The sequence below is a fragment of the Moschus berezovskii genome, chromosome 3, assembly GCF_049115385.1.
Source record: "Moschus berezovskii isolate FMDL1 chromosome 3, NW_MosBer_1.0, whole genome shotgun sequence".
In the NCBI taxonomy this organism is placed as follows: domain Eukaryota; kingdom Metazoa; phylum Chordata; class Mammalia; order Artiodactyla; family Moschidae; genus Moschus; species Moschus berezovskii.
Genome location: NC_142462.1, coordinates 18,451,875 through 18,464,569, shown reverse-complemented (window position 1 = coordinate 18,464,569; position 12,695 = coordinate 18,451,875). Strand labels below are relative to the sequence as shown.

The following is a 12,695-nucleotide window of genomic DNA, read 5'->3' as shown; positions in this document are numbered from 1 at the left end:
TTTTTGCTTCCCTTCTTTTCACAGCTATTTGTAAGGCCTCCTCAGACAGCCATTTTGCTTTTCTGCATTTCTTTTCCATGGGGATGGTCTTGGTCCCTGTCTCCTGTACAATGTCACGAACCTCCATCCAGAGTTCATCAGGCACTCTATCTATCAGATCTAGTCCCTTAAATCTATTCCTCACTTCCACTGTATAATCATAAGGGATTTGATGTAGGTCATATCTGAAAGGTCTAGTGGTTTTCCTTACTTTCTTCAATTTAAGTCTGAATTTGGCAATAAAAATTCTGTTCAAAAATAAAACTACTATCCAGGAGAGAATTATCAAGACAGTTCAGTTCAGTTCAGTTCAGTCGCTCAGTAGTGTCCAACTCTTAGCGACCCCATGAACCACATCACACCAGGCCTCCCTGTCCATCATCAACTCCCGGAGTTCACTCAAACTCATGTCCATCGAGTCGGTGATGCCATCCAGCCATCTCATTCTCTGTTGTCCCCTTCTCCTCCCACCCCCAATCCCTCCCAGCATCAGACTCTTTTCCAGTGAGTCAACTTGACACATGAGGTGGCCAAAGTATTGGAGTTTCAGCTTTAGCATCAGTCCTTCCAATGAACACCCAGGACTGATCTCCTTTAGGATGGACTGGTTGGATCTCCTTGCAGTCCAAGGGACTCTCAAGAGTCTTCTCCAGCACCACAGTTCAAAAGCATCAATTCTTTGGTGATCAGCTTTCTTCACAGTCCAACTCTCACATCCATACATGACCACGGGAAAAACCACAGCCTTGACTAGATGGACCTTGGTTGGCAAAGTAATGTCTCTGCTTTTTAATATGCTGTCTAGGTTGGTCATAACTTTCCTTCCAAGGAGTAAGCGTCTTTTAATTTCCTGGCTGCAATCAGCATCTGCAGTGATTTTGGAGCCCAAAAAAATAAAGTCTGACACAGTTTCCACTGTTTCCCCATCTATTTGCCATGAAGTGATGGGACCAGATGCCATGATCTTCGTTTTCTGAATGTTGAGCTTCAAGCCAACCTTTTCACTCTCCTCTTTCAGTTTCATCAAGAGGCCTTTGAGTTCCTCTTCCCTTTCTGCCATAAGGGTGGTGTCATCTGCATATCTGAGGTTATTGATATTTCTCCCAGCAATCTTGATTCCAGCTTGTGCTTCTTCCAGCCCAGCGTTCCTCATGATGTACTCTACATATAAGTTAAATAAGCAGGGTGACAATATACAACCTTGACGTACTCCTTTTCCTATTTGGAACCAGTCTGTTGTTCCACGTCCAGTTCTAACTGTTGCTTCCGGACCTGCATACAGGTTTCTCAAGAGGCAGGTCAGGTGGTCTGGTATTCCCATCTCTTTCAGAATTTTCCACAGTTTATTGTGATCCACACAGTCAAAGACCTTGGCATAGTCAATGAAGCAGAAATAGATGTTTTTCTGGAACTCTCTTGCTTGCTCCATAATCCAGCGGATGTTGGCAATTTGATCTCTGGTGCCTCTTCCTTTTCTAAAACCTGCTTTATCATCTGGAAGTTCATGATTCACATATTGCTGAAGCCTGGCTTGGAGAATTTTGAGCATGACTTTACTAGCATGTGAGATGAGTGTAATTGTGCGGTAGTTTGAACATTCTTTGGCATTGCCTTTCTTTGGGATTGGAATGAAGACTGACCTTTTCCAGTCCTGTGGCCACTGCTGAGTTTTCCAAATTTGCTGGCATATTGAGTGCAGCACTTTCACAGCATCATCTTTCAGGATTTGAAATTGCTCAACTGGAATTCCATCACCTCCACTAGCTTTGTTCGTCGTGATGCTCTCTAAGGCCCACTTGACTTCACATTCCAAGATGTCTGGTTCCAAGTGAGTGATCACGCCATCGTGATTATCTTCATCATGAAGATCTGTTTTGTACAGTTCTTCTGTGTGTTCTTGCCACCTCTTCTTAATATCTTCTGCTTCTGTTAGGTCCATACCATTTCTGTTCTTTATCGAGCCCATCTTTGGATGAAATGTTCCCTTGATGTCTCTAATTTTCTTGAAAAGATCTCTTGTTTTTCCTATTCTGTTGTTTTCCTCTATTTCTTTGCATTGATCGCTGAGGAAGGCTTTCTTATCTCTCCTTGCTATTCTTTGGAACTCTGCATACAGTAGTTAGTTGTAAATACCAGATTACTTGACCTTCAACTCTACCAGTGTATCATCAAGGGGTTTGAGTGCTTTTTGATTATTTGTTTTTTTTTTGGCTCATTTAGCAGAACCAGTAGTCAGGAAGTGTTTGATTTTATGGTAATATAACCTGAGCAAATGGCGGAGGAGGGGCAGAAGGAGAAAGAGTAATGAGTAAAGGGTAAATGTTCATAAAGACCTCACACACCTTTGTAGTTACCACAGGGCTTCTCCTTATGCATTTCTCTTTTAATATCTGGATGGCAAAATTTTCCCAGAAGCTCTCAGCAGATTTCCCCTCAGATCTCATTAGTCAGAGCTAGACAACAGGCTGGTGCCCTAGCTGCAAGGGAAGCTGCAAAATGATTATGGGGCCTCCTTTGTGGAAGGCAGGCCCCTCACCAAAGATAAAAAGGACGTGGTAACAGAAGCTGGTAGGCAGCCAACAGGGAGGGCCGGAGGACTCAAGTCTCCATCTGGTTTCATCCAACCAGCTTTGTCATTTGAAAAGAACTTGTTTGACATTCATGCTTTTGTTATGTTTGAGGGTTTTTTGTTTGTTTGTTTTTTGTTTTGAATCATTTATCTCAGTTGAGGTTAGAAAGGCTATTCCACATGATTTTATGCAGATAGCATCAATTAGCTTGGTCAGATATCTTATAGTGCAATCTATTTTTCTAGAAAACAAGCACGATATTGATATTAAATATCACTGGATATTTGTAAAATGAACATCTCCACTAAAATTAATACCAAAGAAAAAATCACATATGTCTTGAGATTGATTGAAATTCAAAAAATGTACATGTATTTAAAGCATAACTAACTTGGTGAATTATTTATTGATGTTTGTAAAGGCACATTCAGAATATGAAATGTATCCTCAGTTTAACCAAAGCATTTGAAATTTGCTTATGTTTCCAGTAGGGTTTTTCAAATAGTTTATTTGATTTGGAATGATTAGGTGTCAACATATATGGGGAGTTTACTCTGTGTCTTTAAAAATTGCAAGCTATTTTCAAATTACTATGCCTTTTGTACATTTAGTGAATTTTCAAGAACTTTAAGAGGTTTTAGACTCTGAGGGAAAAGTTCTAGTTCATCAATTTAAAACAAATATATTAAGTATAAATTTTAAGTACATTGTATTATATGAATCTCTTAATTTTTAAATAATCATATGAATCAATTTGAATAAATAAAGGAAAGAATGATTTATTCTGAAGCTATCAAAGAAGAACTAAATATGTAGCTCCATTTTCAAGTTAGGATTGATGAAGACAAGGCCCCCTGACTTCCTGCAACAGTCTAAACAGTCTGTGCTGTCTGTACTCTTTTTTGAAGAAACTGGCGCTGAAGACTTGGAGATACTTCCTAATGGACTTGCTTTCATTAGCACGGTAAGTGTTGCCTTTCCCTTCCTGTGCTCAGAACCATTTTCCAGGACCTGCAGCTTGTCTTTCGTTTCAGCCTTCTTTATACCAATGCCCATCTTCAAATAAAATGAGCGGTGATCTGGTTCAAAAAACAACCTGTGTAGGCATTCATACTGGTGTTAACGATTATGATCGTATGTGTTCTTCGCATGTTTGTATCCCTGTGAGTACACGGAGCTCCTGTATTCCCTTATCTTCCACTGTGACAATTTGAGTCCAGTGAGTTCAAGAATGGCTTCCCATTCATCTGTCTGTTCCTGGAAGAACATACGCAGTGTAGTCAAATACCTGCTGAATTGAGTGTGTGTGCATGTGTGTTCCCCTTCACATATCATTTAGATTTTAATCCTTCTTTTTACACTTTTTGGAATAAGCCCTTTAATTTAAAAATGTTAGTAGGTCATGCCACAATTTCCAAACTTTTGGAAAGAACAGCCACTGTGTTGTTGAAACTCTCCTGCATACAGATCATTGTGGTAGATGATATAGCTCAAAAACAAAAGTCATCACCCTAATGAAAGATAACAGAGTTGATAGAATATAGTGTTCAAGTCATCCAGCCACTGAAAATCCTTTCCTGCCTATTGTAATTTATTTAATCCAGTTTTCTTCTATGAAGACTGATCATCCTCTGAAGAGGTGTCTTACAAACTTTTTTTAAAGCAGCAAAATATAAATTTCCATTAAGTCTTACAAAGGATCCCCTATCTAAAACAAATAACAGCTGTGTTGCTCTACCTTCAAGCTAAGGAAGGAGTTGCTCCCTGGAGTTATTAGACCCTAACCTTAAACCTTTGTTTCTGAGATGCTTTCATGAAACCTGCCAGGGAACGATCCATAACCCGTGTTCGTCTGTGTTCCTTGCTTATATTACTGAATCTTTTTAGTCAATGCCTCTTTGGTCCGCTCTTCGCTTTTTGTTTTTTTTTAATTGTCATTGTGGGTTGGTAGCTGTGATAGTCAACACACATGCTTTGCAGCTGGTGATGGAAGGGTCTGTGCCCATTATGTGGGGTCACCAGGGAGCATGTGACTTCCAGAGACCCCCAAGGGATGCTTGCACAAGCCAGCGAATAGGCTGGCCATGTGGCTTGTGGCCTGAACCAGACAGTGTGAACCATGTGCTGTCTACCACCTCCATCAGCATTTGAAGTATTTGTAAAGTCCCTGTGTTTTCTCCTCTGTTATTTTATAAGGGATTATGCTATCCTGGAATAAAAAGCTTTGAACCTGATAAGCCTGGAAAAATACTTCTGATGGACCTGAACAAAGAGGATCCTACAGTGTTGGAATTGAAGATGACTGGAAGTAACTTTGATGCTTCTTCATTTAATCCTCATGGAATTAGTACATTCACAGATGAAGGTAATAAATTCAATGTCTATTAAAAATAAAACCAAATTTTTAAAAAACAGAAGAAATGTTAACGAATGAATAGTTCTTTTTATCCAACTAAAGTACAATCATGAATAATGCTCTCACTCTGGGTTTTAAACTTACCTCCTATGTGAATTAAACATAACATAACCATGTAAATGCTTGAGAATGCTAAAATTGAGATTTGCAAAGCACCTAATTTTTTAAAATAGCAACATTCACATAATCCCTATAATTACCATAGTGATAATATTCAGCCCTAATAGGAATGAGTTTTTCCATTTTAAACACTTGTACAGATCCAGGTGTTTACAGCAACAGATTGCTCTAACCTAAGGCACCTGCAGATCCACTGACAGCTTCAGTGCGTCACTACCCACTGGTTCCTTTGTCTGTCTTCAAACAGTTTCTCCACATTTTGACAAATTGCCGCAACCATTATGCTTTCATCTGATTTCTTCCCTTCTTTTTGCAGCCATTGCCTTGGTGTCTACATTAATTCTCAACCCTGGTTGCTCACACAAGCACCTGGAGAGTTTTAAAAAGCCTGATGCCCAGGTCCCAGCCCCAGATATTTTGATTCACTTGGTCTGAGGTAGTGCTTGTTACAAGCTCTCCAGCAGATAAGAATGTGAGACCAGGGTTGAGAACCATGCCTATCCCCATGGCCTCCACCAGACAATCCCTTCCTTGGTCCTTGCAGACTTTTCTGCAAGGGGGGACTGAAGTTGCTGCCTTGAAAGCCACCAGCAACGTCCTTGTTGAGAAACTCTCTCTCCCAACTCTTCCCCTCCTTCCTTCCCTCTTATTTTATACTGTTGGCCACTCAGTGGTAAACAATCTGCCTACAGGAGGACTGTAGGCATCTGCTTGCAGGGCCCTCAGGAGACCCGGGTTTGCTACCTGGGTTGGAAAGATACCCTGGAGGAAAGAAAGGCAACCCATTCAAGTATTCTTGCCTGGAGAATCCTATGGATAGAGGAGCCTGGTGGGCTACATCCACAGGCTCGCGAAGAGTTGGTCACGACTGACGCAACTTAGCACTCATGCACTTGTTGCTTCTAGGCAATCTCCCCTCCCTGATATTCTGATACACTCATCTGTTCTCGTTCTGATCCTGCTGCAGGTTTTCTACCCTCTTCATTATTTTGCCACTCACTTTGAATTCTCTGAGCATTCCCCAAAGGACAGGTCTTTGACCTCCTCCTTACTTTCTCTATTTCCAAAAGTTCAGCCATGTCACAACGGTAGCTGTGTCTGCTATCTAGGTAAACACCCTCCAAAGTGGATTATTATTTTAATCAGCTCTTCTGTTCTCTCCCTTCAGCTCACCAGCTGTTTCTATTTGGGTTCCTCTCCTCCAGCCACAGGCTTCCCTGGTGGCTCAGACAGTAAACAATCTGCCTGCAATGCAGGAGATCCAGGTTCAATCCCTGGGTCAGGAAGATCCCCTGGAGAAGGGAATGGCTACCCACTCCAGTATTCTTGCCTGGAGAATCCCATGGACAGAGGAGCCTGGTGGGCTACAGTCCTTGGTGTCACAAAGAGTCAGACACAACTGAGTGACTAACACAACACCTACAGCCAAATTAAACCCAAAATGTTACAAAGTAACTCATCCTCTTATCTTCCCTTCTTCATGTTTACTCCATATGACTTCCCTTCTTCCATATATGTCTCTACTGAAATTTATATACATACATATGTATTTCCCTTTTGGCGATCTCTTCACCCATTCATTAAGATTATATTTTATTTTTAAAATATTGTAAGTGCAAAGAAATAGGATGTGGGGTGTGTGCATGCTCTTTTGAATTAAAAAGGGAAAATAACCACATAAATATTATACAGGTCCTCATATAAATTGCTTTTGTGTTAAACATGGCATCATGGCTTCTTTTTCCTGACAGTGCTTTCAGAGCTGCTTTGTGAGGCTGTTTGGAATTCTGTGGCATGGGAGAACCATAAAATAGTTCATCTGCTGATGGATATTGAGCCTATTCCCGCCTTTATGCTCACTGAAAACTGATGCCAGAATAAACATTCTTATGCATGTGGCTTCTGTGACTGCTTATGATAAACTCCTAGAGGTAGATTCTGCTGTGCAAAACATGAATCTGTGTTTTAATCCTCACTTAGGATGGATTTCCACTTCCCATATTCCTCAGCCATCATCAGGGACTTTTGGTACTTCCTGTCAAATTCCTGCCTTTTTCTGTCAGTGGGGTGAGGCTCCAGGGCTTATTTACAGGGAACTTTCAACCAAGGAGTAACATGACTGTGGGTATAGCAGCAATCCAGGCATGTGGAGAGAAGCAGCGTCCTCCTGATCTGGCCCTTCTTTCCTTCTGCCTGGATTACTGCTATACCCACAGTCATACACTCCTTGGTTGAAAGCCCCAGTGAGTAAGCCCTGGAGCCTCACCCGAAGCCCTACAAGACTAACCTGGATTCCGCTGTCTATGGCTTCCATCCCCCACCTCTTTCATTCACTTCTACTCCAACTACAACCTCCAGCTAAGCTCCTGCCTCAGGCCCTTTGCACAATCTCTTCCTTCCGCCCAGAACACCCTTTGCCCAGATATTCATATAGTTCAGTCTCTCATTTCATTTCAGTATCTGTGTTAGCATCATCTTCCCAGAACTTGCCTGACTCCCATGAACAAGACTCCTCGTTACTCTGCATCCCTTTATCTGGTTTTATTTTCCTTCTGTAGCACTTAACACCAATTAAAATAAACATCTGCTTGGCAAGTGGCCTAATAGGAAGTCTCATAGCTGGCTTTTCTGTTCAGATTTCTTCTGTTCAACCTCCTAAACTTGACACTATTTTCCTTTAAACACCAATTTGGTGACGTCAAAGCTTTCCAAAGATTCACTGCTTCCGAAGGCAAAGACTATGGTGTAACATCTGATCACTCCTTCTTGACCACTTACACCAGTCTCTTTCCTGCTGCAGAGTTGCACTGACTCCTGGAAGCTAAATCCCTTTGATATTATCTCTCGGGTGCTCTTTTTATGGAATTTATCATCTCACACTGTGTAAATTACACCTGAGCACACCTTCTCTTATTGATATTCTTCTCATCTTTCATCTCTTTTATCTCAGTGCTGTATCTTGCTGAGACCACTTGCAGCAGAAAGCTTAATAAGCTCTTTGGAGTTTTAGTGTCAAGGGCCGCTCATTCTTAAGTTGAGGACTTTTTTTCCCCCTGTGGATTCTGGTGGTTTTTAGACTGTCACCGGCTCTTCCTTTAGCCATTTTTCTCTGGAGCAATCCCAAATGCTTCTCTCTACAAAGAGATGAAAATATTCCATCTGCCTGACATCCTAAGTACTAGTTGGAGGTGGGTAGAAATTGCTTTTTAGAGACAGAGCTGACAGCTGAGAGCTTGGTTAATGTTTCAATTTTTGTTTTTAATCTCTCCTCAGATAATACCGTGTACCTGCTGGTGGTGAGCCATCCAGATTTTAAGTCCACGGTTGAGTTGTTTAAATTTCAAGAAGAAGAAAAGTCACTTTTGCATTTGAAAACCATCAGACATGAACTTCTGCCTAAGTACTGAGATATGTCATATTCCTATTTTCCTTTAACACCCGGGGATGGTGTGTCTACTTTTAGTGTTTCCTTTTGGCAGGGGTGGGGGCTGGGGTGGGGGGATAATGGCAACTCTACTTTCTTTTTTTAAAAAATTTTATTTTACGTTCACTTATTCCTCTTCTAATGCTCTTTTTCCTCTTTCTTATTTTTTAAATTATGAAAGAATGATAACACATTTACAGGAGACTAACAGGGAGGCCTGGCATGCTGTGATTCATGGGGTTGCAAAGAGTCGGACGACTGAGCGACTGAACCGAACTGAACTGAATTGAAAGTTACTAAGATCATGGCATCCAGTCCCATCACTGCATGGCAAATGGATAGGGAAACAGTGGCAAATTGACATCCTCACTTGCCTTTGTTGTTGTTTAGTCGCTACATCATGTCTGACTCTTTGCGACCCCGTGGACTGTAGCCCTCCAGGCTCCTCTGTCCACAGGATTCTGCAGGCAAGAATACTCGGGTGTGTTGCGGTTTCCTTCTCGAGGGGACCTTCTCTACCCAGGGATGGAACTCAGGTCTCCTGCATCGCAGGCAGATTCTTTATCTCCAAGCCACCAGGGAAGCTCTAGGGTTCTGTTTATGAGGTAATGATGGATTTAAGAAAATAATTAGACACTATCTTCCCACACAGTTTTTATCCTCTAATCGTTATGGTCTTTTTAGACTCTTAACCTCTATTTGAATAATTTACCTGCAGAACTCAATTATCTCAGAATGTGTGAATCTGGGTTTCTTTTAAACCACTTGGTATGTACTTGCAGGTGTCTAGCAAAGCACCTGGTGAGTGATGTATGCTCAGTGTTGCCAGGGCTCCTCCTGCTCCCGTCTTACCCGATGGGGCTGAAGCTGAGGAAACTGAGACCGCGGCGAAATCAGGGTGCTGGATGAAGGCAAATTAACCAATTAGCGACCATTGCAAACTACAGCCCAGTTCTTCATCTGCATGACAGTTCAGAGAACAGTTTTTGGTGGAAGAGTTTATTCATACCTTCACCCAACAAATATATTTTGGAAAGAGAATGAGGACACTGAGTGTCTGGAAACTGTGCCAAATCCCTAGATCTAAATTAGGGGAAAGTGTGTGGACTAGAGAAGCCAGACTAATGGTAGAAATGACAGTGATAATAAAAGTTGTGTGAGCTTCCGCTGTAACTCAGGTGGTGCAATAGCCAATTTAACAGATTATTTTATTAGCTTTTTACAAGCATGTTCTTAATTAGGTTTTACTACTATACCATATTAAATTTAAAACAAATGAAGCCTGGGGACACTGCTTCAGGAGACACTGCCAGTAAATGGCACAACTGGAATTTTAATCCTTGAGTCTGGAGCTTGAGTCTGGAGCTTCTGATCTGAGTCGCTATGAAATAGTGAAACTTATTTTATTTCTTTTACCATTTAACCTTGGAAGTCTTAGTTTTGTCCAGTTTCCTAGGGTTAGGGCATTTTTGTTGTTGTTGTTCAATCGCTAAGTCGTGTCCCACTCTTTGTGACCCCATTGACTGCAGCACACCAGACTTCCCTATCCTTTACTATCTCCTGGAGTTTGCTCAAACTCATATCCATTGAGTTGATGATGCCATCCAGCCATCTCATCCTCTGTCGCCCTTTTCTCCTCCTGCCTTCAGTCTTTCCCAGCATTTTTCAGTGTCTTTTCCAATGAGTCAACTCTTCCTATCAGGTGGCCAAAGTATTGGAGCTTCAACTTCAGCATCGGTCCTTCCAATGAATATTCAGGGTTGATTTCCTTTAGGATTGACTAGTTTGATCTCCTTGCTGTCCAAGGGACTCTCAAGAGTCTTCTCTAGCACCACAGTTTGAAAGCTTCAATTCTTTGGCTCTCAGCCTTCTTTATGGTCCAACTTTTATATCCATACATGACTATTTGGCAATTGCAAATGCACTGATCTTTGGCAATACAGAACCAAACTATAGTTAGTGTCACAATTAACTAAAATTCTGCTCTCCCAACCCAAGGGTTAGACATGTATATTTTCCTCTTTGTATTTGATGGTTGTTTGTATGGTTGTCTATAGCATTAGTGGGTTTCCCTGGTGGCTCAGATGGTAAAGAATCTGCCTGCACTGCAGGTAGGCCCGGGTTTGACCCCTGGGTTGGGAAGATTCTCTGGAGAAGGGAATGGCAGCCCATTCCAGGATTCTTGCTTAGAGAATTCCACGGACAGGGGAGTCTGGTGGGCTATGGTACATGGGGTCACAAAGAGTCGGACACAACTGGGCGACTAATACAGCGACAATGACATAGTGTTAATATTCCAATGACTAATCTGTTATAATAGAACAGGCTATTAGTAACAATAACATTATTGGTCATTATTGATCATTTACTGTCTGCCAGGCATGGTGCCAAGGTCTTTGATTCGTTATTTCATTTTATTCATACCCCAACCTTCCAAAATACGGAGAGGCTCAGAGCATACTGACACGCTATGGCTGCATACCACACTGAGAGCAAGCAACAAATGGAGGATTCAAATGGAGCCCATCAGATTTCAAAGTTATGACTCTAAACCTTTCTGCTCTGCTCTCTTTTTAAAATGAAAAACAGCAAAGGGTTAAAAAGCATACTAATTTCATACATTTACCTTTAAAAAAGAGAAGGAAAAAAAAAAGCATCTTTGCAGGCTTCTGCCTGAAGCCCATACAGACTAATCCTAAATTCCTAGACCCCTTTTCTCATATAGGAACGTTGGTTACCATTGATGGAGGCTTTGTGAGTGGCAGGCTCACTGCAAAGCAGACGGCAGGCATTGTCTCATTGTAATTCCCACTGCAGTGCCACAAATGAAGATGCTGACCCTTAGTCTTATACGAATGAGCTGTATAACTTTGGGAAAATCATTTAAACTCTCTTTGCAGATGAGAAATGGAGAAGGAAATGGCAACCCACTCCAGGATTCTTGCCTGGAGAGTCCCAGGGACGGCAGAGCCTGGTGGGCTGCCATCTGTGGGGTCGCACAGAGTTGGACACGACTGAAGTGACTTAGCAGCAGCAGCAGCAGCAGATGAGAAAACTGAGGCTCTGCATGCTCATCAAAGATGCCCGGGAGCCCGGGGTGGCGTCAGAGCTGATGTGCTGGGCCGTGACGCCCTCCACAGTGGAGCTGAGATAATTCTGTCCTGGATAATGGCCCAGAGGAACTTCTGTCACCTCAATCAGCACAGGATGACTCACTAATGTGCTCAGTGTTGTGCCTATTAAAGCAGAAAAATAGACTCATACAGCTTAGATTTCCAGTAACACAGAGAGAATCAAAATCAGAAGAACAGCAACAAAAAAGCCACCACATCCCATTTCTGAGCACTCTTGCTCACGGATGTTTCGCTCCGTTTAGAATCATGAACCTTTATAGCTGAAAATGACCCTGTAAGGCTGGAAGACAGAGCAGTCCATCGCCTCCTTTTTTTTTTTAAACAGACAAGTAAACCGAGGCCCTGGCGTGTTAAATGATTAACTTTCCCCAGATCACACAGCTAACAGTAGCAGTTGAGTTCAGTTCAGTCTCTCAGTCGTGCCCGACTCTTTGCAACCCCATGGACTGCAGCACGCCAGGCTTCCCTGAGTCTGCTTAAATTCATGTCCATCGCATCGGTGATGCCATCCAACCATCTCATCCTCTGCTGTCCCCTTCTCCTGCTGCCTTCAATCTTTCCCAGCATCAGGGTCTTTTCCAGTGAGTCAGTTCTTCGCATCAGGTGGCCAAAGTATTGGAGTTTCAGTTTCAGTATCAGTCTTTCCAATGAATATTCAGTCCATTCTTTAGGATGGACTGGTTGGATCTCCTTGCTGTCCAAGGGACTTTCAAGAGTCTTCTCCAGCACCACAGTTCAAAAGCATCATTTCTTCAGTGCTCAGCTCTCTTTATAGTCCAACTCTCACATCCATACATGACTACTGGAATAACCATAGCTTTGACTAGATGGACCTTTGTTGGCAAAGTAATGTCTCTGCTTTTTAATATGCTGTCTAGGTTGGTCATAGCTTTTCTTCCAAGGAGTAAGTGTCTTTTAATTTCATGGCTGCAATCACCATCTGCAGTGATTTTGGAGCCAAGAAAAGAAAGTCTGTCACTGTTTCCATTGCG

The 12,695-nt window shown here is 42.0% G+C and overlaps 1 protein-coding gene across 1 annotated transcript in view; it reads left to right on the top strand.

Moving 5' to 3' along the window:
- PON1 (paraoxonase 1) overlaps nucleotides 1–12,695 on the top strand; it is a 35,765-nt gene that overhangs the window by 13,376 nt on the left and 9,694 nt on the right. Inside the window, exons 3-5 of the mRNA XM_055420455.2 lie at nucleotides 3,518–3,573; nucleotides 4,806–4,974; nucleotides 8,419–8,545. Of these exons, the coding sequence (XP_055276430.2) occupies nucleotides 3,518–3,573; nucleotides 4,806–4,974; nucleotides 8,419–8,545 (352 nt within the window). The remainder of the gene's footprint in view (nucleotides 1–3,517; nucleotides 3,574–4,805; nucleotides 4,975–8,418; nucleotides 8,546–12,695) is intronic.